This window comes from Erythrolamprus reginae, chromosome 1, assembly GCF_031021105.1.
Source record: "Erythrolamprus reginae isolate rEryReg1 chromosome 1, rEryReg1.hap1, whole genome shotgun sequence".
NCBI classification, from domain to species: Eukaryota; Metazoa; Chordata; class Lepidosauria; order Squamata; family Dipsadidae; genus Erythrolamprus; species Erythrolamprus reginae.
This window is the reverse complement of record NC_091950.1, coordinates 313,587,888-313,615,474: the sequence shown is the minus strand read 5'-3', so window position 1 is coordinate 313,615,474 and position 27,587 is coordinate 313,587,888. Positions and strand designations below refer to the sequence as shown.

At 36.4% G+C, this 27,587-nt stretch overlaps 1 protein-coding gene across 5 annotated transcripts in view; it reads left to right on the top strand.

The window, feature by feature from the left end:
- The first annotated feature begins 643 nt into the window (after positions 1–643).
- The window catches only part of AHI1 (Abelson helper integration site 1), a 96,011-nt gene continuing 69,067 nt past the window's right edge, over positions 644–27,587 (top strand). For 2 of the 5 annotated variants that reach the window (XM_070733568.1, XM_070733565.1), the window contains exons 1-15: positions 644–710; positions 3,179–3,244; positions 4,142–4,263; positions 6,368–7,206; positions 8,761–8,918; positions 9,883–10,093; positions 11,331–11,523; positions 12,198–12,293; positions 15,785–15,970; positions 17,485–17,640; positions 20,195–20,327; positions 22,314–22,437; positions 23,320–23,549; positions 24,308–24,411; positions 27,117–27,235. In XM_070733568.1, coding sequence (XP_070589669.1) covers positions 3,235–3,244; positions 4,142–4,263; positions 6,368–7,206; positions 8,761–8,918; positions 9,883–10,093; positions 11,331–11,523; positions 12,198–12,293; positions 15,785–15,970; positions 17,485–17,640; positions 20,195–20,327; positions 22,314–22,437; positions 23,320–23,549; positions 24,308–24,411; positions 27,117–27,235 — 2,681 coding nt within the window. In that variant the 5' untranslated portion in view covers positions 644–710; positions 3,179–3,234. Of the gene's footprint in view, positions 711–875; positions 926–1,037; positions 1,109–3,178; positions 3,245–4,141; positions 4,264–6,367; positions 7,207–8,760; positions 8,919–9,882; positions 10,094–11,330; positions 11,524–12,197; positions 12,294–15,784; positions 15,971–17,484; positions 17,641–20,194; positions 20,328–22,313; positions 22,438–23,319; positions 23,550–24,307; positions 24,412–27,116; positions 27,236–27,587 lie in introns of those variants that run through there. The other 3 variants (XM_070733569.1, XM_070733567.1, XM_070733566.1) reach the window with 3 other exon arrangements.

Genomic DNA, 27,587 nt, shown 5'->3' with positions numbered 1-27,587 from the left:
ATGCCACCCAACTCCCGAGGGACTCGGAGCAGTTTAAAGCAGAAATCAACATCAGAAAGTGTTTTTTTTTAAAAAATTAAAAGTTTTAGTATAAAGTAGTAGAGCCAGTGAATACTTTGTCACTTGTACAAACAGCATCAATTAGAGGAATTAAAGCAATGGTAAAAATTCCATTCATTTCACTGCTTTTCTGATTTAATCCTATCACCCTTTTCCTCCCACTTAGGACTGTATTACTGTAACTTGTTGCTTGTATCCTAAGATTTTTATTAATATTGTTTCTTCATTGCTTATTTGACCCATATGACAATCATTAAGTGTTGTACCACATGATTCTTGACAAATGTATCTTTTTCTTTTATGTACGCTGAGAGCATCTGCACCAAGATAAACTCCTTGTGTGTCTAATCACACTTGGCCAATAAAAATTTATTCTATTCATATTTTAAAAAGAGGGACTGCGATGCCCGCTCCCCATCCTATTCTTGATGCTCTGCGATATTTTGTCGAGAAGAGGTCGCCTATCGACCCGAAGAAACGAATTCACAGGGGACTCAACCGACTTCTCGGAGGCGCCGCGAGCCAAACTCCGCTTGGAGAATCACGTGGGCAAGAAAGGCCGCTCCTTCTTTCCCCGCCTTGGGCTCCTCCTGCTTTCGTTGCGGGGTCGCCTTCGGTCCCTTCGCCCGCCCTCTGCCGCGCCTCCGGCGGTAGGTATCCGCGTAGGGTCCGCCGTTTGCGGGAGTGGGGCTTTAGGCCTTCGGCAGGGGCGTGTTCCTTTCTCGCCTCTGCCTGCTGAGGGGGCCGCACTTAAAAGAAAGCTCGGCGCCTGCGCCGGGGGAGCCATTTCGTTGCCTTATAAACAAACCGCCGCTTGGTCCGTAAGCCGGGATAGTAGATCAAAATCGATCCACGCTTGGCCGGGGTGGGTGGATCCCAAAATATGCTTTCTGGCTGGCTTGTGGTTCGGGTGCCGCGGAGGATTGAGCCCGAAAACGGTTCTATCCAGGGCGCGCAGGAGCCTTTCGAGCCGGCGAAGCGGGAACCTCGCCGAACGTTTAACCCGAGTGGATGGCAGCCTCTCTTTGTGATGATGATGATGATGCCGGTTGGTGGTTGTTAAGGGCTGACGCGTGCGCGCGCCCCCAGGCGCAGAATCCCTAGGCTCGTGTCATCCGAACTGGGGGGGGGACACGTGACCCTTCCAGGTGTTGACTCAGTTCCCGCCTCAGACGTCGGGTTGACTTCTTTGAAGTTAGGAATTTAGCAGCATCTGGAAGGGTCATCAGCAGGTGCCTTGGAGGGACCGAGGCATCTCCCCCCTGGTCCCGTGTTGCTCCAGGGAGTTCTTAAAACAATCTCTAAGGATTGTTAATCCCTAGTAATATAATTCTAATATAATGTAATATTGGTAATTAATTCCTTTAATCCCTCAGATTCACAAGATGTTTAACGTTTTGATCTTGCAATGGGCGTTGTATTTAATTGCATTTATAAACATTAATATATTATACCTACATTATACCGGTAATTGTTTTTGGAAATCAGATTGGCAAGCATTGGTGAACCCGTAAAATCAAGTACACGAAACAGCTACAACAGAATGCTGTTGTCATGATTTTTTAAATCCAATTAGATTATTCATTCATTTTGATTGATTGATTGATTGATTGATTGATTGTTTGAATGAATATAATTTGTATGCCACCCAACTCCCGGAAGACTCTGGGCGGCTTACAGCAAAGAACATCTAAAAAAACAATTTCAGAATAATACTATGGAAGGTCTTAAGCATAAAACTTATCAGGAAAGACTTAATGAACTCAATCTGTATAGTCTGGAGGATAGAAGGGAAAGGGGGGACATCATCAAAACATTTAAATATGTTAAAGGGTTAAATAAGGTTCAGGAGGGAAGTGTTTTTAATAGGAAAGTGAACACAAGAACATGGGGGAACAATCTGAGGTTAGTTGGGGAAAAGATCAGAAGCGATGTGAGAAAATATTTTACTGAAAGAATAGTAGATCCTTGGAACAAACTTCCAGCAGATGTGGTTGGTAAATCCATAGTAACTGAATTTAAACATGCCTGGGATAAACATATATCCATCCTAAGATAAAATACAGGGGGCTACCTTTGAAGAGTGTTTGGAAACTTCAGATCATGCAGAATACAGCTACGAGAGCAATCATGGGCTTTGCCAGATATGCCCATGTCACACCAACACTCCGCAGTCTGTATTGGTTGCTGATCAGTTTCAAAGTTCAAAGTGTTGGTTATGACCTATAAAGCCCTTCATGGCATCGGACCAGAATATCTCTGGGACAGCCTTCTGCTGCACGAATCCCAGCGACCAGTTAGGTCCCACAGAGTTGGCCTTCTCCGGGTCCCGTCGACGAAACAATGTCGTCTGGCGGGACCCAGGGGAACAGCCTTCTCTGTGGCAGCCCCAACCCTCTGGAATCAACTCCCCCTGGAGATTAGGACTGCCCCCACCCTCCTTGCCTTTCGCAAACTCCTTAAAACCCACCTTTGCCATCAGGCATGGGGAAATTGATTCTCCCAGGCCGTTTCCATTTTGTGCAAGGTTTGTCTGAGATGTATGATTATTTTTATATTAAGGGTTTTAAATTGTTTTTATCGTTAGATTTGTACCGTGTTTTGTGTTGTGAGCCACTTCGAGTCTCCGGAGAGGGGCGGCATACAAACCTAATAAATAAATAAATAAATAAATACATACATACATACATACATACATACATACATACATACATACATACATACATAAATAGTATAAGGGCAGACTAGATGGACCATGAGGTCTTTTTCTGCCGTCAATCTTCTATGTTTCTATGTAAAATCCCTTATAAAAGCATTAATATCCTTGTGACCTAAATATGTTTTATATCAGAAGTTAAGATTTCAAGACAGCATACAAACTATTCCCTCCAATCTTATTCCTGCAACAATTCTGAGTATTGTAGGGATGGGCTGTGAGATGATCGCAGCCAAGAGAAAGCCTATGCGGAAGATGAACGAATCTGAATCTTCCTGTCTTAAGTTTAATATAACCATTGACTTTATAGTGGATTAGCCTACAAAAGTTTGGTATTGTTTTGTTTATTGCTTAGATACAACTGTTCATTAACAGCAACACATGTTCTGTTTTTATATGCAGGATGAAGAACTTGGACAAGGAAAAATTTAATAATTTTATATTTGAGAGATGCGAAAATGCCAGCAGGTGCCAACTTTAATGCTTTTATATATTTCACACAATCTATAACAAAAAAATTTTTAAACCCCAAAACAAAACTATTTACTTTTAAGTTTTCTTGCTTTAAAGAACATTATTTTTGGCACAGACTTTTCTGACTTCCTTACTAAACGTTGTAGATATTGGCAAAGAACTTCCTATTAAAGACGCTTTTCAATGTGTAATTCTTACGCTGTTCTTACAAAGTTGCTATTTTGTTATTTCACATATTTCTGTTATTTCTGTAATTATTCTTTATTTTTTTTATATTTTACTGATAGTTAATGATATTTCTATATTTTACTGATATTTGAACTGTCTGGAATTGTATAGAGATAAGGTATGAGTAAAGCAGACATGTCCAGACCATGGCCTATAGCAGTGTTTCCCAACCGTCGCAAATGCTGGCTGGGGAATTCTGGGAGTTGAAGTCCAGATATCTTCAAGTTGCCAAGATTGGGAAACACTGGTCTATAGACTGCATGCAGGCCTGGAAAGCTGGTAATGTGGCCCCCACAAGATTGTAAACTTTTAACATTATGCGATTTATATACATTAACTACCAGTATATTTTATATTTGGCTCAAGGCAATTCCTCTTCTCTGAATGCAGCCCAGGCAATCCAAAAGGTTGGACATGATGCAAAGGCATTAAATAATTGGTGGCCCGTAAAACATATGTTACATATAGTCAGATACTAAAGCCATCTATTAATTATCTATTCCTTTTTGCAATAAGACCTGGTATATTTTTTTGCTTTTTTACAATTCCATGCATGGGATTGCTCATTTTAAGTTTCTTTTTATATACTATTTGAAAATATGGTAGTCTATCTTATCTAATAAACCAAGTTATCAAATTGTTGTTGTTTTTTTAATTTCCCAGTTGAGAGCGAAGCTAAGGCAAAAACTAAGGTTCGTTTTGAAGAAATATTCAGGAATCATGCTGGTCTAATTGAGAAAAAGAAAATTAAAAAGAAACAGATAAACATCCCAGAGAATATTGTGGTGAGTTGAATATACTTATGAATAAATGTTACTTGCTCCCAAAAAGTAAAGCATAGTCTTTCCAAATTCTCCTTCATAAGTAGTGTCAGGAAGTTTTGATTATCCTTTGCAGGGTCAATACATTTTCAAGGACATGGATTGGTGAAGCTTCAATAGTTTCATATTCTCACCCCCAAATGTTATAACTTGAAAATACATTTTGAAATTGAAAACTTGTTTCTATAATTAGTGCTATTAAAGAGGGATGTCATGATTTTGTTTTATTCTTTTCCTGGTACCATAAGTGGGCTACATTTGAAATTCATGGTTAACATCCAGGAAAAGTGCCAAAGAGACATTTTCAGACTAAATGAACTAACTCAATATGCAATGTTTGTTAATACCCCTTCCTCTACAGCAGGGGATCCTCGGAATTGGCAACTTTTAAGACTTGTGGACTTCTACTTCCAGAATTCTGGGAGTTGAAGTCCACAAATCTTAAAATTGCCTTGTTTGAAGATACCTGCTCTACAGTTATAGTTTTTGTACCCTGAAAATATGCTCGGAAGGTTAAGTATCTCTGCAAATGGTGAAGTGTAGGATGAAGGCAGCAGAAAGGATAGGAAGAAAGATCAAGGGGAAAGTGGCTTCTATTCCAGGAAAATTATTGTAATATCTGGAATGTCCAACTCTCTAGGGTCCAGAGGAGAAATTCACAAAATTCTCCTTAAAGTTTGTCCTCAGAATGGTATGTTTTGCACATTCCTAAATATATTTCCTTGTCTGATTTGGCATCCTCAGGGTCAAACATATCCTTTAAAATGTGCATTGTTAAGGCTTACAGAATCATAAATTCAAAGATTATTTTATTTTATTTTTTATTTTTTCTGGCAGAATAAATTTAGGAATGCTTTCAGAATATATTTTTCAGCAAATAGTGATTTTAGTCCTCTTTCCTTCACAATCCTTTCATCACCATGTCTCCCAAAATGTGTATTTCTTGCAAGCCTGATTTGGTATTTTACTATTTTTACATTGTGTTCTTTTTTGGACAGATTTAAGAAACTTTTGTACATTTTTATGCTGGACGTTGTCCTGAAATTTGGTGTAATATAGAATTGAATGAAAGCATTTCAAAGAAATAATGCAGACAGTAAAAGTCCATAGGATTTTCCTTCACAATTACCATTCTTAATGATAATTCTAAGTGACTTGTTTTTGTGCTGAAGTGCAATGTGCAGGAAAGGCAGAGAAACATTTTTATTTATTATCTAAATAAAATGAAGTGAATAAGTATACATATTTTTCGAAGAACAGTTTCACAAAACCAATCTCCGTGGTTTAGTAGAGAAAAACAAGATTTCTTTTGAGAAAAAAATAAGGGAATTGGGATCTAAATAAAGAAATGAAGGTTATAGTTGATACAGAAAAGCAAACATCAGCTAGTGATTAGGAAAGAAAAGGGAAACTAGTTTAGACAAAACAAATCAGAATATTTGCAAAGTTAAAATAGAGTATGTATATATTTATAAATAAGTTTTAATAATTTCCAAAAGTTATGATCAGGTCTTAGAAATTGATTTTGGTTTTTCAGTCTTCTGACAAAATATATCTAATATAAAAGAAGTGCATATAACTCTGTGTACAGTAATTCCAGATTACCGGATTGTAGTATAGATATATCCCTTTTAAAAATTTTGAAAATCAAATGTTTAAACTATCTTGATTACTGTGAGCTTCTTTTGTTAAATATTATCTCAGTTACTAGGTCTGTGGTTAGTAAATCATACTTTTCCAACAAGTAATATTTATGTTAGATATAAACGTAGCGTATTATTTTCATTTTACTTGAAGATATGTTTTTCAGCACGGCATGCTGACAGCAATTTTGCAGGGGCTCGAGAAGACTTGAGGGAATTTTTCTTATAAGAGTTACATTAAAATCTTGCTCAAGCCTATAATCTTTTCATGTTTTATATTAATTCCATCTGTTGGCTGACAAGTAAATCTTAATTGTCCCCCTTCAAACACTAAAAGTGAAATATTAATAAAAGGTGGTATTTATTTTTTAGAATAATTGCATATTAGCATACCGATAAATGGCTTCCCAATGTTTTGATTACAGCTGGAGACATTAAAAAATCATCTGACCAAAGAAAGCGAGTATGAGCCCATTATCAACAACACATATAACCCCGAGGAAAGAAGTCCACGGATCCCAAGACGTAGATTGAGAGATGAAGCATCAATTGAAGAAAAAACAAATGATGTTAGCGGAGAGGAGAGACGTCCACGGATCCCAAGACGTACGTTGAGAGATAAAGCATCAATTGAAGAAAAAACAAATGATGTTAGCGGAGAGGAAAGAAGTCCATGGATCCCAAGACGTACGTTGAGAGATAAAGCATCAATTGAAGAAAAAACAAATGATGTTAGCGGAGAGCAAAGAAGTCCACGGATCCCAAGACGTATATTGAGAGATAAAGCATCAATTGAAGAAAAAACAAATGATGTTAGCGGAGAGGAAAGCAAGTATGCTGGGCTTAAGAAGAAGAAAAAGGCAGCCCTACAGAAACAACTTAATGAGGAAGAAAAGGTATCTGAAACGAAGTTACACTGTTCTGAAAAACAGACTCAAGTTTTTACAAAGAATAAAACAGACAGCATATTGCAGGCAGATACAATTCGTTGGAAAGGTGACAGCAACATGAAAGTTGCCTTGAATGGACTACGAGACAGATCTGAATTAGATGAGGAAGAAGAACAGTTAATTCAAGCCTATGAACAGCAAGTGGCGGAGGAAGAAGCAAGTGCAATTAAGAAAAAAATAAAAAAGAAACTTAAAGAACAGATGTCTGAATTCATTCCCAGCCCTCAAAGCCATGAAACAGTATTGAACAATGAAGTGAAAAAGAAGAAGAAAAAGAAAAAAGAAGTACCGGTTTCCTCTGAATCTCAAACAAGGTATAATAGTAAGTGATATGTTTGTACGGATGTAAGATTTGTGACAGCTGTTTGGGTTGCATTATTGTTGACATCAAAAATAATTCCACATGGCTTTGTGAAGAAAATATAATGGCTCTGTCATATTGTTGGGGGGGGGGGTGAGAGACATTCAGCGAACCAGTTTTGTCTCCTTGCAACTCTATACTGTGATTTGTAAAGAGGAAATGATAGAATATGTAATTGGAGCCGGATTTGATTAGAGATTATTAATATTATTATTATTAATTGGACTTGTATGCTACCCCTCTCCAAGGACTCAGGGCGGCTCACCACATATCAGTGTACAATCCAATTAATATAAGCAATTAATTAAAACATTATAACAAGCTAAACATTAAAAATCATTCATACAGTTACAACCACAAGCATACTAAACATTCAATGGTCAGGAGTTGGGGTCTAATGCCCCTATGCCTGATGGCATAAATAAGTTTTCAGGTTTTTACAAAAGGCAAGGAGGGTAGGGGAAATATGAATCTCCGGGGGGGAGTTGATTCCAGAGGGCCGGCCCCCCCAGAGAGAAGGGTCTCCTCCTAGGCTCCGCAAAACCAGATTGGAGGGAGGGGCACAAAATGTTTATTTCTTCCAGGGGAAGGGGGTACATAAGAGAATTGGGAAGGGGGGGGTTAAATTTTTCTCCACATTGAAAAACATACATAACATATATACCTTCATTACCAATCCATATATTTGTATCATTTCTTGTAATAAACTAACAAAGTAGCCTAAATTACATTTCAAATTCCCAGTAGTTCAGTCTGTCCAAGAATTTATTTCAAATAGCTAATCTTAATTATATAAAATGACAGACCAGATACCTTTTTTTCATTTTCTTTCTTTCTTATAATCGCAATCTTAAATCTTTATCTCTATTTCCATTCTATTCTAATTTAATTTTGGTATATATAACTTATTTATCTAATGCTGCCTTCTTGTCTGTTTTTGTCATCTGTGTTATAACAATTATATTTCTCATTTCTTTTTATCATGGTTATATTAAATTAATATTTAAAAACTTTATCTGTATTCTTTTTGAAACCAGTCATAAAATTTTGCCCAAGCTTAAAGAGTCCTCTTTATCTTTAATTTTCATTGTCTTAGCAGAAAATAATTGAAAAGCAGTGCTTTAGGAGAGATAGCCATTGTAACTTTATTAGTTTAAGAATCTTTTGAGAAGTCAGTTGTAATTTTGAACGACTGATCACAAGTTGAGGAATGTAGGAATGAAGATTGAAATCATACCTCCCTTGTCATGTTGCCTAGATTCTTACCCATGCCATCCTTCAGCTTATGTTTCACCATGATTCTTAGCTCATCCTACCACAAGTCCAACTTGATAGGATGAGATTTTTAATAAACTTTTCTTGAACAAATTTTGTGGGCAAGGTGTTTCATCCATTCAAGCCACTTTGAATGTGCATGTTCTTTGCCTGCATTACAGAATGTAATTATTACACTATTAAATCTGGGAGTATAATTCAAATCCTTGCTAACATGACTTCTTTCAATCAGTGCCATGTCCCTGTCTGAATTACAACATGAGCCAGAGGAAGAAATTACCAGGAAAAAAAGATCTTTGGAAGGACCATTTGTATCCAAATCTAAAGAAGGTGATCTGTTAACAGAGCAGGAAACGAAAGGCAAAAAAGCAAAAAGAAAATCCCCAAAAGGTTTGTGGGATTAGAAATTGAGTCTTTAAAATGTTTTATAATGGAAGTAATTCTCAGTTAAGAGACCTATAGTGTGTATATGTTGCCCAAATTGCCCCATCTTTGTGGCATAAAGATCAGAACAGTAATCCACTGATTTTATTATTAGCAAGATTGAGGTGATGGATCCTGCTTGCATTTAAAAAGATCTGGCTATTTTCACAGGCATTAGACAGGGATGTTATGTGTGCACATTGTTGAATTTAACTTGTATTTGTAAATAGTGGTGCTGGTAAGGCTGTTTTAATAATATCAGACATAATAAAGAAAGACAGTTTGGCCTAGTGGGTCAAGCACCAAACTAGAAAATGAAAAACTAAATTCAAGTCCTGTCCTAATCATGAAAGTCAGCTGGATGATCTTGGACCAGTGACTCACCTCACAGGGTTGTTGTGAGAAAAAAAGTGGGTGGAAAAGTGTATTGGATATGTTCACTATCTTGAGTTATTTGCAAAAATAATAAAAGTGGATAATATTTACATTAAATTAAATTCTGGCCAGAGTTGCCTCATATTGTGAGAGAGGTGGCAAAGAATTTTACTTAACTCCTTATTGTAGAGTTTTAAGGGTGAAATGTATATTTTAAGGCTTGAGAGACTTAATTCAGCCACTTTACAATTTAAGATCTTAAAGCACCTAGCCAGGACTGCCGGGTTTTATTCCTGCCTCTCCTGGTATCTTCATGAAGTCACTAAAATTTCTGACAGCTCCCAGGCAGAATTACTTCCCATGTTAAAGTGTTTGTGCTGTTGAATCATTCAGGACAGCTGCTATGCATGGAAATCATGATCTGACTCATAAAAAATGAGTTCACTGAAAATTCATTTAAGACAAATTTTTAAATTGTAGGTTTACTGGTAATTGCAGCAATAAGCTTAACAGTAGTTTTTAATTTTTACTAAAGCCTATTTTTTCTTTCTCCTAGCTCTAGAAGACGATACTGAAAACATGACAGAAAATATGATTTCTGGGGATCTTTCACCGGAATCAAAACCTGGTTTTGATGATAACCTTGTGTTAGGGGTTTACATCCATCAAACTGATCGACTTAAAACTGATTTTATGGTATCCCATCCAATGGTTAAGGTTCATGTGATTGATGAGAAAACCGGTTTATATGTGAAGAAAGAAAATAGGTGATTTACTGGCTTACTGTAGATTTTTAAAAATTCTTGATGTTAATTAATTTGTCTGTGAAAAGCTCAGATAAATTTTTGGTTTTTCTAGATCCACAAAGATGTATATAACCCGTTAAATGTGGGTCATTCAATGTGTTTAAACAATAATGTGTCAAATAAAAATGTAACTTGTTTAATATTCCTTAATTATTTCTGCATCGCAATAATTCTCATTTGCTGAACAGAATTGAGGTTCCTATGCTTAAGCAGTTTTAGATGGAATCAGTATTTGGATTTCAGATTGCAAATTGAGACATTTAATAATTTATCATTCTTTTCTAATTTCAAAGAATAATTCTCATTGCCAGTAGAACATAATGCAAATACTATTTGTAAATTTGTTGGATGGCCAGAGAACTATAGACGTAATGAACATTCATTTCAAATAAGACAGCACAAATTATCTCCAGGATAATACTCTTGGGATTTTCCAGAAAGATCATATGAAGAGTTTTGATGATATGTTCAAGAACGTATCATGGCTAGAGTCAATATTATATCTGCAAGTAATCTGCAGTATTTAAAGAGAGGAAAATGAAGATATTACTTATTCCCTAATCTCTAATATTTGCTACTACCTTATGCATACTCCACAGCAGGGGTGTCAAATGGCACGGATGCGTCACACGTAGGCTACACCTACCCCAGCTCCACGAAGGGGAAAAAGTCGCATTACGTCATGTGATGGCATAGTGACGTGCAAGTTTGACACCTGTGCTCTACAGAGAACAGACTCTTGAATTTTGGACAATGTAAACCTGCAAACAAAACCTATCACAATATCATATAAAACACTGCAGTGTGCCGACAATATTTTAAACATTTGTAAGAATTGGTTTTGAGTGATAACAAATGAAGCTATTCAAGCTTCTATTTTTTTCCCCTCTTAAGGTTATCCACCTTTTACCTGCACCAAATTCATATTAATTCACTTTTGCTAAACCAAAAACAAACAAATAATATTGAAGGTTAATTCAATATTATTTGTTTGTTTTTGGTTTAGCTAGTATCTGAACCAATCGAAAGGAAGAATCCAAGGACAACCCAAAGATAGACAAATCTTATTATGCCTTGACATTCAAGCCAGTTGGTAGTTGGATGTTGAACACTTTTTCTATTGAATTAAAGCTACTTACTCTGTACGGAATTATAATAGAAACGACATAACTCAGTTACATGTATTGTTTTTATATAGCAGTCGACCAGTTTCATCCTTCTATGAACAAGAGAAAGTGAGGCATATTCTTCCTATTATGACCCAGCCGTACGATTTCAGACAGTTTAAATCAACACTACCACAATGGGAGGAGCAAATACTATTCAATGAACGTTTTAACTATTTTCTCCAAGATGCTGAAGGGAGCCCAAAAGTAATTCTGTTTTTTGAGGTAAGAAATGATTCATTAATGATCCATTTCCTTCTGGCAAATGCTTTCTGTATCTTTCCTCTTAGGGGTAAAATGCATAATTTCAAAACTGGATTGTTTAGGAATGATGCACTTTTAGTAGTGGAAGCAGACCAGATAGTCTAATTGTATATTTTTTTTAAATGTTTAAAAAATTCGGACAGTTTATGAAATTTAAAGGTGCACATAGGCCTTTCTCTTTTTTTTTTGCAACATCACAGAGAGCAATATTTTATTTTCAGGTCTCCTAATAACCCAATCATCTGTTTTATCTGAATACTTGGTTGCTAGGGAAAAATGCAGATTTAGAATCAAAGCAAAAGTGAAGGAGTATCATCTGGGAAGTTTTTTTGATCCATAGCAGCCTACATATAATTTGTATATACGCCTTTAAAGGCATTTTCTTGTGGTGAAGCTCACATCCACTGTTTTTATGGCATCCTGGGTGAGATCTGAAATTCATCAAAAACGGCAAGGCTTTAGATTGCTGTTTTGTATATATCTCAGTTGTTTATTGTATTTGCCACAAGAGGTCTTTTTCATAGGTAACTAATATGTACAAAAGATTTAAGAAAAATCCAGCAAAATTAACTGATATTTTCTATGACTGTAATTACAGAAATGTAAACTGAATAAAACGTGCTTTGTACTTCCAGGTCCTTGATTTTTTGAGCATGAATGATGCAAAGGCCAACTTTGAAATTCAAGCTCAGGAAAGCGGCTTTCGGAAAATTGGTTGGGCATTTCTAAAGGTTTTTAATTTTAATTTTTTGATTTAATGGAAACATTGTACTGAACCATTAAAGAAGTCTGAGCAAAGATAAATACAAAAATTGCTTTGTGTATAGTTAAAGAATAGACTTTATATATATTCAGAAAATTAGTCAAGGTACATTTCAGCTAGTTTATGTTAAAAAAAAAATTGCAAAAATATAGTAGATCATATATCTATCCACCCCCATTATGGATGGGGGGTCTTCACAATTATTTCTGTTGGGATTTCTGATTAAATGTGTGGTGGCTATTTGTGTTTGCTTTCCTGAATTTATTCTGGTACAATTTAATGAAACACAAAACCAGTTTGTTTTTGAGTTCGTATTGATGACAGCAAAACAAATGACAAAATCACCAGACTAATCAGAAAGCATTGTCAACTGTCTCTTGGCTGTGTAATTTCACTGTGAGCCCCAATTAATGTGTTAGCAATATTTTTGCACTCATCATTTTATCTGTGCCTGTTGTGTCATAGATTTTGACCTGAATGTGTGGAGTTGGGCATGTAGCACTTCTCTTCCATTCTTTAAAGCAAACAAGTCTTTCCTGGGATCATACTGCAGCTGTGGAGGGCAATTCATCAAAAAAGCATAAAAAACATGACTTTTCACCTAAGTGTTGAATGAAAAAGAATGAGACCCTTCATTTTATCCATCTGTCGCATTTACCATCTTTCATTTTTCATTGATGGATATTGTAATTTCTTTGATTGTTTTGATCTGCCCAGATTCATTGGGAGTTGGCCTAGTTGCCGTTTAACAGCTGCCAATTCTTAGTTGCTGAAATAGAGAGAATAAATTTTCATTGGAAGGTAGTTTTTGCAAAAGTTTTTTTCTTTTGATTCAGCTATTAGTTAAACCTATACTCTAGAAATTATAGTATGAGCTTGATTCTGATATCCCTTCTGAATAAAAATTAAGAACTGTATGGTAGAAATAACTCTGGCATAGTCTGGCAGAATTCATGTATCAGGTTGTAGCAAAAAGATAGGAGACATTGGCATTCCATTGGTTCCGGTAGGAACAATTGGATCTGATTCAGAATCAATTAGTTGGTTATTAAATGTCTAATTTTAAGCATTGTTACCTGAATGTATGTGGAAACTCTCAGTTATCCAGGTCATGGTTGTCCCAAAAGTACTTTATCAAGAGGCAACTGTACTTTCTAGTTCTTTTATGAAGATATTTCACGAAAGAAAGAAAGAAAGAAAGAAAGAAAGAAAGAAAGAAAGAAAATGAATTACCAGCTGTCTGCAAGGAGTATAAATCCTTCCATTTCTCACCATCCAGTCAGAGCTGAAGAAGCTTCTTGGATGAGAAGCGAAATATCTTCAAAGAAAAACCAGAAAGTACAGTTGCCTCTTGAAAAAACACCTTTGGGCCATTAACACCTGAATGTTCTTTTTTCATTTTACTTGCCTATCTCTAGGTCTTTTTCATTTTGCAATTTAAAAAAATCTGTTAAACAAAAGGCAAAAGCTGTTATACTATGTATATAGGACTACAAAATATTCTTGGATCTTTTCAATTAAGATACTTAAACAATGATCTATGTTTTGAAGGAGGTGAGCAAAATGTGTGCATATTCCCCTGCCTGGCAGAAGATAAACATTTATTGTATTGAGTTGACTGTCAATCAGATGACCTGTTTGTCTCTATATGTGGATTGTTTCTTTTCTGATTGTTACCTCAATTAAACTATTGTTAATTTTTATTATGATTATTACTTCAATTTATTATTATTTAAAAGCTCAAAAGAGCTTGGAGGGAGAATTTATTTCACCCTCAAAATAATCCTTTGAGGTAGATTAACTTGTAGCAGGGTAGCCTTAATACCACGTCTTCAAAGAAAAAACAAGAAAGTCCAGTTGCCTCTTGAGAAAGCATCTTTGGGTCAACCATGACCTGGATGACTGAGTATCTCTACAGACTTTTAGCTATATAGCTTGGGATGAACACCGTTTGAATAGTGTGGGAGTAGAAACGGAATGAAATCCAGAGAAAAAACTGCAGTCTACAGAAACCAGGAGCATTACTCATTTGACCTTTGGGGCACAGATAAACCTCCCAAGTGCTTCAGCAACCCTCTAAAAGTGGTTCTCAACCTTTCTAATGCCACAACTCCTTAATACAGCTCCTCATGTTGTGGTGACCCCCAACCATAAGTCTAGCGCCAGTTCTCCCAACAGAGCTTTAAGCTGATTTGCAGGAAGGGCAGAGGGATACCCCCACTGTAAACGCCTGATTGGTCGGATTGTAAAAATATATTCCAATAGAAGCTTTAATTCTTAACACTATAGGAAATTTGTCTTTTCCCGTGGTCTTAGGCGACCCCTGTGAAACAGTTGTTCGACCCTCAAAGGGCTCCCAATGCCCAGATTGAGAACCACTGCTCTAAAAGGATGCAAATGACCAGTTGACTGCAAGGAATATAAATCCTTCCATTCCTCATTGTCCTGTCAGAGGTGAAGAAGCTTTTTGGAGGCTTTAAAAGAAAAAACAAGAAAGTCCACTTAGAACATAAGAAGAGCCATGCTGAATCAGGCCAAAGCCCATCGAGTCCAGCATTTTGTATCATACAGTGGCCCACCAATTGTCATTGGGGATCTTGAGCAGAAGGAGAAGGCAAAACCATCCCTTTCCCTTGACCCCCAACAAATGGTACCCAAGGGAATTCTGCCTGCCTCAACCAACATAGAGACAGCACTTGGACATCCATTTCAACAATCACCGATACTCTTGGCATCCATGAATCTGTCTAATCCTGCCTTGAAGCTATCCAGGCTGACAGCTGTCACGACCTCTCCTGGAAGTGAATTCCATAAACCAACTATTGAATATTCATTAACTTGATGTAAATAGTTACATCAGCAATGTTTGAATTTGGTTGGTTCAAAATTGACCAGGAAATTTAAGTGAGCGTCAGTTACGTTTGAGCGGGAAGAAACAAATTATAAAAGCTGTAAATCGACACTGTTTCTCATTTGCGCCTGGAGTAGAATTCGCATAGCAACCTTGTATTCTTATTTCATGGAGAAATAAAAGCATTTACTGTTACAGCAGCCTCAGTTCTTTTCACCAACGACCCTCTGGGTGAAGAAATATTCCCCTTGATTTGTCTTCACTTTCTTCCCTATGAACTTTAGGGAGTGCCCCCTCGTCCTAGTATTGTGTGCTAGAAAAAAGAATTTTTCTCTATCCACCTTTTCTATCCCATGCATGATTTTATACACTTCGATCAAGTTGCCTCCTGAAAAATCACCTTTGGGACAATCATGACCTGGATGACTGAGAATCTTTACAGACTGTTAGGGTGGATGGTTTGAGGTCTCCCAGTGTTAGTCCAGTATCTTAGCTGCAACATCACATTTGTTTATAGTTTTAGAGTGCTGTTATTTGTCCTTTCATCAGTGAAATGCATCAGTGTCACCTATGTTTTCTCCCCATCTTAATTATTTGGTCATTTTCAGCTTGTTGGTGCAAATGGAGTTCTCAACGTTGGTGGAAAAGTACGTCTTCAGTTGTATTCTCCTCCTCCAAGGGCCAGGTCACATCTTCACGTGGTGGAAGTTTATGACTGGTGGGCAAAGTATCCTAGAAAAAATTACCCTTCAACATTGTATGTGACTGTAAAAGGCATTAAACTTCCCGATCACGTATGTTAACTTAAGTGTCTTTCAAATATATCTTGTGACCATGACAAAATTATGTCTCCTTATTGGACTTTTTATTATTAGCTGCAGTGTTAAATTCTGAAATGTCTCATCTTTAGTTATCCCCTTCCAGTAATCTAGTATAGTTCTGTCTTATGCTATAAATAAATTAATGAATATCCTGCTGAATAGTGAAGTAACCACTTTGGCAAAAAATGGTCAAATGGGAAATTTTCCTCTTTGTTTTTTAAAGAAGACTGCTAAAGCTGAGATGTATTGGTCGGATTCTGTTATAGCGAAGTTGATTAACAGTAATTTTATTGCTGTCCTGTTTTGATGAGATGAATGTAGCTAGTGATTTAAAGGGTATCGGTTTAGAAAGCTTCTTTTAAAAAGGTTACCCTTAGTGATTTAAATAATTGGGTATTCATACTAACACTCTTTATTTCTGCTTAGAAAGATGCCTTATGCTTCCATTCAAACAGTGTCTACTGTAGTGCAATCCAACCTTAATGCATGAGCATGTATGTTGACACAACTGCATGTTGATTACAGAATTTAATATGCTTTTGACATGTCCTGCTAGCAGTATAAGTTGTTGTTATTATTATTATTATTATTATTATTTATTGGATTTGTATGCCGCCCCTCTCCAGAGACTCGGGGCGGCTAACAGCAATAATAAGACAGCGTACAATAATAATCTAATACTAAAAACGATTAAAAACCCATTAATATAAAAACCAAACATACATACAGACATACCATGCATAAAATTGTAAAGGCCTAGGGGGAAAGAGTATCTCAATTCCCCCATGCCTGGCAGCAGAGGTGGGTTTTAAGTAGCTTACGAAAGGCAAGGAGGGTGGGGGCAATTCTAATTTTTGGGGGGAGTTGGTTCCAGAGGGCCGGGGCCGTCATAGAGAAGGCTCTTCCCCTAGGTCCCACCAAGCGGCATTGTTTACTTGACGGGACCCGGAGAAGACCCACTCTGTGGGACCTAACTGGTTGCTGGGATTCGTGCAGCAGAAGGCGGTCCCTGAGATAATCTGGTCCGGTGCCATGAAGGGCTTTATAGGTCATAACCAACACTTTGAATTGTGACCGGAAACTGATCGTCAAGTTGGTTCCGTTAGTGGCTTCATGACATGTAGCGGCTTTAGGTTTTAAAGAGCAATCATAAACTCTGTAGCACTAATGGGAAATGAATAGTAAATCTGATGAATTATGTTTTCAAATGAACATAATCACATGCTTAGTATGGTGTTTTGAGGCTGGAGAAATCAAGTCATGTAGCTATGTGTTAACTAACCCTGGAAGTACTTGTAGTTTGATTTCCTTAAATGAAGTTAGTTTTTATATGAATATTCTGATATGCACTCCCTTGCTTTAAATGGTCCATTATCTTTTCTTCATACTTTTTATGTACTGAAATTTTATATTTTTTTGTTTTATGTTACTACATACATCATTTTACAAAACCTATATTAAAATAGTTTTCATATGTTTTTTTCTAGGTAAACCCTTCTTTACGATCTATGATGGCTATTCAGCAAGAATATCATAGCACATCATTCTTGGATCTACAGAATGATACATCTAAAACAATATTGAATTCTGGAACTGAAGTGAAGAAGGAAGAACCGTTTAAGTGGTCAAAACTTCCTGGACAGGTAAAAACATTTTCAGATAATTGTTATTTTGATATTAGCCTTTTAAAAAAAATCAATCTATTTTTCTAAACTTACTTCAGTGAACTTGATAAAAGCCAGAAGAACTTGGGATTATTTTCCAGATTTTATTTGAGAAATATCTAGTGCTATTTATGGCTAGGTGAATTACATATATTTTGCAGAAAAATGCAACACCTGTAGTATTATTATTAAAAGATGAATAGTAGTAAAAATTAATTTTGTAAATTTAAGAAAATAGACTGCTACTTGTGATAGTTTGAATAGTCTTAATCTTTTTGTTTCTTTGAGCCTGTTGAAATGCTGTTTCATCTCCAGAATTCCGCTTGGAAAATGAAGGGAAAGATTTAGGCCTATGTATAGAGAAAACAAGCTGTGGCGAGGGGGGCGTTTGCCCAGGTTCGCCTGGTGCATCAGTTGTGGCCCTATCTAGACCGGGAGTCACTGCTCACAGTCACTCATGCCCTCATCACCTCGAGGTTCGACTACTGTAACACTCTCTGCATGGGGTTACCTTTGAAGAGTGTTCGGAAACTTCAGATCGTGCAGAATGCAGCTGCGAGAGCAATCATGGGCTTCCCAAAGTATGTCCATGTTTCACCAACACTCTGCAGTCTGCATTGGTTGCCGATCAGTTAATGGTCACAATTCAAAGTGTTGGTTATGACCTATAAAGCCCTTCATGGCATCGTACCAGAATATCAGTTAGGTCCCACAAATTTGACCTGCTCCAGGTCCCGTAGACTAAACAATGTCGTCTGGCGGGACCCAGGGGAAGAGCCTTCTCTGTGGCGGCCCCGACCCTCTGGAATCAGTTCCTCCCAGAGATTAGGATTGCCCCCACCTTCCTTGCCTTTCGTAAACTTTTTAAAACCCACCTCTGCCGTCAGGCATGGGGGAACTGAGATATCTTCCCCAGGCCTATATAGTTTGTGTATGGCATGTTGTGTGTATGTCTTTTTAAATTATGGGTCTTTAGATTTTTAAATATTAGATTTGTATTGTACATTGTTTTTTTATTATTGCTGTGAGCCGCCCCGAGTCTACGGAGAGGGGCGGCATACAAATTTAATAAATAAATAAATATTGTAAAATGTAGTTATTGCAAGATTCCTATTGAAATGTCAGTGATCCCAAATTTATAAATACATTTGTTCAGGGCCAAAGTTGGCGTAGTGATAAATGGCTGACCTTTTTTCTGGAACAAAAGCAAACATTCTATTCAGCGGTGGGTTTCACATACTCTTGCCACCAGTTTTCCCCTTGTGTGCCTTCCGCGCATGCGCCTGACCCCTATGCTCACTGTGCACTTGCCTTCTGCACATGCGCTTTGCTTGCATGCTCACCTTCCATGCATGCGCCTGGCCTCCACAACATGGCTAAATAGGATGACCTTATGTCCAGGGTGGTGGAGGCCCAGCCATAGTCGTTGCTACTGGTTCGCCTGAACCAGTTCAAATCGGCAGAATACCACCTCTGACCCTATTGTTTCCCAAACTCTAAATGTACTCTAAATATGGGTGCAATTTGCTGGAAGCGAGATACACTGCTCAAAAAAAATAAAGGGAACACTTAAAGAACACAATAAAGTTCCCTTTATTTTTTTGAACAGTATAAATAGAGAAAGGCAGTATAAGTAAAAATAAATGAGGCTGGATCCCATTCAAAAACATATTCTAAGTTGCCTTTTCTTTGTAATATAAATGTCTTTTATAAAAATAATGTAGCATGATATATAATTTGGTTCACTATAAGAAGCACACATAGAGCAGAGGGAAGTAGGAGAGAAGCACTGCTCAATAAATTAAAACATAATTAAAATCTCTTAATATGAATCAAAATAAAGATATGCACAATAGAAATTCGGACCAAAATCAATACAATCCCTGTCTGAGTTCAATCCACTTGATAATTACTAGTAACTTACTAATATCACAACCTACAATTACTTCTCACTAACAAAAATAACAAACATAATCAAACTAAGCCGTCACAATCCAAATGCCTGCTAGTTTGCAGGTACTCCTCCCCCTCTCTTTTTCTCTTTCTTCTCTCTTCTTCTTTTCTTTCTTCCCTCTTTCCTTTTCTATCCCACCTCCAATCACCTTCCCTTTCCAAGTTATTCTTGGACTATTAAATATTACAGTTATAAGATTATCCAAATAAGAATATTGAATACAAAATATTTACATATAGACAAATACTCGGAATGTGTATACAATAATATATATAAGCCGTTGTATAAAAATACTACTTACCCCATCCCCCTCCCACTTCTCTTTTTTGTATTTCCATCCCCCTTCTCCCTGTTTTCTTTTTTTTAATAAACTAATAAAGTATATTTAAAAAGAAAGAAAGAAATTAAGTGCCATACGTGAGAGATGTTCTTGGTTTTTTTAATATTTAGGGTTCAAAAAAATATAAGACAGGGTCTTATTTTCAGGGAAACACAGTATATATATTTACACACACATACTCTGAAAATAATATTGTATTTAAACAAGCTTACAAATAATGGTTCACTTTGGATCTGCAGGTTTGTCGATTGCCAAACAAGTACCTTTTTTCCTTGAAAGCCGGAGATATGGGATGTTTCTGTATTCGTTTCTCTGAAGATGGACGAACATTAGCAGCAGGTTGCGCAGGAAGAGATGGTTATCCCGTTGTTTGTGAGTGAGAGTTTCAAGGCCTATTTTTATTTTAACCCACCATCTATGTACACTGCTCAAAAAAATAAAGGGACCACTTAAACAACACAATACAACTTCTGTGAAATCAAACTGTCCACTTAGAAAGCAGCACTGATTGACAATCAATTTCACATGCTGTTGTACACATTCAACTTTGTACAGAACAAAGTATTCAATGAGGATATTTCATTCATTCAGATCTAGAATGTGTGATTTGAGTGTTCCTTTTATTTTTTTGAGCAGTGTATAAAATGAACTACTGTATTTGGAGGGGAAATCTTCCTTCTTTTTATCTTTAAAAGTTGATTGATTATTCAAATTTAAAGTATAATCAGATGCTAAAGGGTACTTTTTAATCTTTTCTCCTTGCATGACATATATTTTTTTATTTTATTTTATTTTAGTGGTGTACTCTCAGGGTAATTCAAGTGATATCAGTAAATCCTTTCATTTTCCTTTCCGCTATGTCCTAAAATCTTTCAGTATTCAACTACCACTATTTGTAATTCAAAGTTACGCAAATATTACAATCTATCAAAATTAGGGTCATGTAAATTCTGAATAAAGTTCAATAATTTAAATAAATTATTTAGGACATCAAATTTATAGATTTATAATTAACCTAATGGCTCAAATATATTGTAAGTTCCTCAATCTTACACCACTGGAACTTGTTCAGTCTAAATTTTCAAGAACAATTTTCCGAGTTCTTCACTGGATCTCCAAAGCTTTGCTACAAATGGGATCTGGAATAGTGAGGATGGAGGCTAAAATATGGTAAGTGATATTCTTTTCTTTTTCTTTTTTGTTGTCTGTCTGTATTTTGTTTAACTATACTGACGTCAAAATAGTTTTGCTTATTGGATATTTGAATAATACCTTTTTCTTGTGCTAGTTAATGATTGCAAAAGTTAAATTGGCAAGATGTTAGTAGTTAAATTAATAAGTCCTCATCCCTTTCAGAAACATAATGCTATATTCAAATGAAAATGTTCACTCATCAACTAATTGTGTTTTTCCACTTTCTGTATGTGTTAAGTCACAGTTGGTTAAATTGATGCATCCTGGTAAACTTTAAACAAAGAGTCACAAGGATGGCTGGATTTATATCACAATTTACCTGTATTTTGAATTTGCATGCCGTGTGAACCTCACCTGCCACTGATTGTGAGATGATTTAAATATGCAAAGTAATATAAAAGAAAGCATAGAGGTAGTAAGTAAGTAAATAAATAAATAAATGGTGAACAATAAGCAGTATATAAGTATGAACAACAGAAAAGTGAAATACTGTTTTTTTCTTTATCTAGATTGGTTTTATGATACTGTACTGTGTAGTGAGATCTGTACTTTAAATACTCGCTATTACACTTTCCAGCCACTAGATGGTAGTAAAGAGATACCAGAGTGCTTACTTAAACTTGGGTGCCAGTAAAGCTGAATAAACAGAGAAACAGTGAAATTTCTTTAGGAAAATAGATTACAGTTGTGATTATTATTACAAATGCCAATTTTATGAAATTATTTCCTTTTATTCATGTAATTATTATAACATTTATACCCCATCCTGCGCAGAGTATGGGTGGCTTGCATGTTTTAAAACATAACACAATCATAACCATAAACCAATGTCAGATAAAGCAGCTCAGTAAATTGGCATTAAGAATCATAACATCACATTAAACTACACATAAATCACCAGCAAAATATTTTAACCCTCAAATATATGATGAAAAAGAGTAGTTTTGCTTCTCTTCCTAAAAGAAAGAAACGTGTAAGCCACTCTAACCTCTGATTATTGGTTTAGTATTGCCAAAAATAAAGTCTTCATCACCATTCTACCAACCATAATGCTTTATGTAAAGAATCCTCTTCAAATTCAAATGTTGTTTACTTGCTTCACGTGTTTGCTGTAATGCCATGTGTTTTTAAACCCTTAAAAGATTCTATTGTGCTCTTTATTAGTGTATGAGATTCCTTCAGGGTGCTACCTAAGGGAGTTCTACGGACATCTGAACATTGTGTACGATCTTTGTTGGTCAAAAGATAATCAGCATCTTCTTACATCTTCCTCAGATGGCACGGCAAGGTCAGTGTAACCAACTTTCTCCTGTTAAAATTGAGGTATGCGGTATACCTGGAATGAAAATTGCCCCAAATTTACGATAGTCATAATACCCATCTGAAGAGGAGATGAAAACAAAAATTAAAACAGCAACAAAATACCAGCTTATCATCATAGGTTGCCAAGTCTAGTGAAGCCAATCCCTAGTAAACAGTATAGAATAGAACAGTGTTTCCCAACCTTGGCAACTTGAAGATATCTGGACTTCAACTCCCAGAATTCCCCAGCCAGCATTCGCTGGCTGGGGAATTCTGGGAGTTGAAGTCCAGATATCTTCAAGTTGCCAAGGTTGGGAAACATTGGAATAGAATATAATTCTTTATTGGGCAAGTGTGATTAGACACATAAGGAATTTGACTTTGGTGCATATGCTATCAGAGTACATAAAAGAAAATATACTTCTGTCAAGAATCATGAGGTACAACACTTTGATTATCACAGGGGACATATAAGCAATCAGGAAACAATCAATATTAATAAAAATCTTAAGGAGACAAGCAACAAGTTACAGTCATACAGTCACAAGTGGGAAGAGATGGGTGATAGGAATGATGAGAAAAAATTAGTTCTACTTCAGACCTGAGTATGACTGAGTATGAAATGGTGCGCTGCAGTGGTTCTCAACCTATGGTCCATGGACCCTTGGGGGATGGGCATGATGTTGTCACAAGGCCACAAAGACTTGAAGAAATTTTATTATTTAAATCTTAAATTAAGTCTTGGGGGTCTTTGGCCATTGTTCATAGCCACAAATGGTATTTAATGAAGGGTCCATAGTGAAGAAAAGGTTGATTGAATTATATAGTAGAAAAAGAGACCAACTTTCTAAATGTTGTTTCTGTTTAGAATGTGGAAAATTGAAGTTCAGGCTACATCAGCCACCAAAGTTTTCCCACATCCTTCATTTGTCTATGCTGCAAAATTCCACCCAGCAGCTGAGTACCTTGTTGTAACTGGATGTTATGATTCTGTGATTAGAGTCTGGAATGCAAAAGTAAAGGAAATTCATGGGCAGCTTTTACAAGAATTTGATGGTCACAAAAGTTTTATCAATACTTTGTGTTTTAATGCTGAAGGTAAGTGGCAGATGTTCCACACTAAAAATGTTGCATATAATATCTCTCTCTGTAATTAATCTGTATGTTATTACGTATTATTGCTTTTTTAAGGAGGTCGAGAGATAGTGATAGATTTAAGAATAGCTGGGGACTTCTAGTGAAAATAAACTAATATAATAAAAATGATTTTTATATGAAAATCTAATGAAATATGAGGACAAACATAGAGGAAAAATTATGATATCCATCTGAATCTACTAGGTGTTTATGCCATTTGCAAAACCCCACTAAATTCACAAAGAAAAAATTCATGTAGTTGGACAACACAATTTTTGGGATGAGATGTTGGAGTAACAGAATAGGGTATCCAAGTTGAAGAATTAGTCAAAGTGCATAACACATTTTATGCATGAGATCTGATGAGGGAGCACTCACATAGTATGTGGGGAAAAACATCTTAAGTTTTAAATATATTTAATAAATGTATTATAAACTGAATGGGAGCTGGCATTGTGATTTTCAGCAAATACAATATTTTCATGTAATCTTAAGCTTCATTGATAAAAGAATAATTCCTTCCCTGCTGTTGGTAATAATTTTATTTTAGGGTGTGGTTTTGTGTAACTTCTAAACTATAGCAAAATGGAAAAGTAGGTGAGGAAGAAAGATACTTGAATAGAGATAGACTTTGCATAAACTATTATGCAGTATAATTATATGAGTAATTTGAATGTCAGAATTCTTTTATCCTATTAAGCAAACATACTGTTTTCTAGGATTGCACATGTTTTCTGGAGATGGCACAGGGTTAATCATTATCTGGAATACTTCTGTTAAAGAAAATTCTCAGTCACCAATTCAACACTGGGGCATTGATAAGGTACATGGAAAAAAATCGGCAAGTTTTAAAATCTTTTGCATACAGTGGTTCCTCTACTTAAGAACTTAATTTGTTCCGTGACTAGGTTCTTAAGTAGAAAAGTTTGTAAGTATAAGCAATTTTTCCCATAGGAATCAATGTAAAATAATGTGTGCAAACCAATTAGGAAAGAAATAAAAGCTTGGAATTTGGGTGGGAGGAGGAGGAAGAAGAGGAGGAGGACAGACGCTGCCGAAGGAAGAAGGTGAGGTGAGGTGAATTTAAAAAATCCAAAACTTTAAGGCTTAAAAAAAAAAGAGGGACTCTGACGCGTCGAGGAGGAGCATGCGCCTCCCATATACCTGGGGCAAGGCTGCCTCCCATATATTGTGCCAGAGAGAGAAATCCAGGCGGGTGAGAGGGGTAAACCTCCCGCTCCTTTGACCGAAAGGCGGCTGCTGCTGCTGCTATCTGCTGCCTCTTCCTTCCCTTGCTCAAGGGCTCCCCTCTCCTCTCATTCGCTCACTTTGTAATCGGCACTTTTCCTTCACTGTGGTGACTCCTCAGTTTGGTTGAAGCCGAGTTGATCCGGCCAGGGCGAAGCGCCCCCTTTTGCCTTTTCGTGCCCAGACGCTCCAGGAGGCAACCTCGCGCCGGGTGTGTGGGAGGCAGCGTGAGGGAGTCACCACAGCGAAGTGGTTTATTCCCTCTCCAAGCGCCCAGAGAAAGGAAAACGCTCCTTTCACTCTGTGCTGCAATCATAAGTGGGAAGAGATGGGTGACAGGAACGATGAGAAAACTAATAGTAATAGTAATGCAGCCTTAGTGAATAGTTTGACAATGGTGAGGGAATTATTTGTTTAGCAGAGTGATGGCGTTCGGGAAAAAACTATGCTTGTGTCTAGTTGTCTTGGTGTGTTGTATAGTGTGTTTTGAGGGTAGGATTGGAAACAATTTGTATGTCCAGGATGCAACGGGTCAGTAAATATTTTTACAGCCCTCTTTGAATTGTGCAGTCAAATATATAAATCTTCTAGAAGCTTTAACTGTACATATTTTTATTTCATATACATGTCCAATAATCTCTCTTTCTGCTCCATGCTTTCTTAATGTTTTTAGTATTCAGTTGATAATTGAATTTGCATTTGAGAACTGAAGAAAAAGGGAGCAAAGCATGAGGATTTGAGAATAACAAATCCTTTCTTTTTTATAAAAAAACCCCCTTGATTTATTTTAGAAAACTACAGTTAAACAGAAACAATCAGTTTATGTAACAGTGGTTACTTGCTGCTTAATTTTCTGCCCTGGCATGATGATAATTATTATTCCTGATACTTACATGTACAACATGTCATTTTCTTGGCAGTGTTTTCAGAAATACTTTGCCATGGTCTTCCTAGATCTGGGAAAAAGTGATTGGCTCAGTTATCTGGCCAACATCTGTGTCTTCAGTTCGATTAGAAGTCATGTTTCCTTGCTCAGACCACAACATCTTAACCATTAGACCAAACTGACTCCCATATTATAACTCTACCTACTTACAGACGAATAATTTGACAGTGACAGCGAGACAACCTTAAATCCATTTGTAGCCACTGATACTTAAATAATTGACTTCTTTTTTTTAATTCATTCTGCTAAGGTGTTTGAAATATTTATTACAGCACAACCTTCAATTCAAAATAATTTACACAGATCCCCTTTCCTCTCCTAATTAGACAATAACAATGTTGAGTAATTTGACTGGTCTGAAATTATAAACAAATTATTTGCTTTGCACAATATTTTTTGCACAAATTGTGTGCGTGGTATTCTCCACTGCAAGATAGTAAAGACCATTTATTAATTGCCTTTAGATGCTATCAATCAATAATTGTGCCCGCAATTTGTTGGTTGGTTTATATGCCAAAACTGGATTTATAATTTATCCAGTTTTATTGATTACCTCTAAGCTTATGAATTCTAGACAGTTTACAGATTCTAAGATAGGAATGAGAATACATTTTTAAAAATGTCAGTAGCAATAGTTTAACAATTAATGGGCAGTAATGAGAGGTAAAGGTTATTAATGCCTAATTGTAATCACAGCTGTACTAGTACCTGGATCAGAAGTTGTGTAACTCTAAATGCCAATCTCTGTGAAACAGTAGCAGGAGAGATTTTTTTTTAAATTCATCTCTTGCTTATGGATGTTCAAAGACTTCTGATAAGACAATGCATTCCTTGGCCACTTGGTCTAACCCAGGGGTAGGCAAAGTTGGCTCTTCTATGACATGTTCACTTCAACTCCCAGAACTCTTGAGCTAGCATGATTGACTCAGGAATTCTGGGAGTTGAAGTCCACAAGTCATAGAAGAGCCAACTTTGCCTATCCCTGGTCTAACCCAGTACTATATATCCCTTGTCTAACCCAGGCAGCATATATTAATATATTATGGTTGGTGCACAATCAGCCACATGTTTAGATCTATATCAATAAAAGAAAATAATTGTAAGACAAGGTTGAACTTTGAGATCCTTGGTGATCTCTGAGCTTGATTATTTTATTGCAGATGTTTCAATACTCAGTTAGGTAACACCATCAGTGTTTGGACTGTGTTAGTCACTTTTATCCACCTACTGAGTCCTTCCCAAGGATTTGAGATAGGCAGCATTTTTTTTTATTTGTATTATTATTATTACTACTCTCAATAGTTCTATGTTTTGTATTGCGGTTATTTTGGCAGGAGATAAATGATGGTGACATTAAAGGAACAGCAATAAATTATTTGGAGGTACATCCAAATGGGAGGCGTTTACTTATCCACACCAAAGATAGCACTGTAAGAATTATGGATCTTCGAATGTAAGTGCTTCAAAGTTGTTTTCTGTTTCATATCATTTAAACCAGTGGTTCTTAACTTTTTTGAACGAATTGCCCCCTTGAGCCAAAGAGGAAGTTGTCATCCCCTCCTCCCCCAACATAAGAAAGATTGATTGATTGATTGATTGATTGATTGATTGATTAGATTTATATGGTGCCTTTCTCTGAGGACTATGGGCGGCTTACAACATATTAAAAAAACAAATATCCTGAATCCAATTTTAAAATTAAACTAACTAGTCTAAAATCCGAGTTTCTTAAAAATCAATCACTCTCGTTCAAACAACCAAGCATAGATTCCATTCATCAGCCAGGGGCTAGTATCTATGTTGTA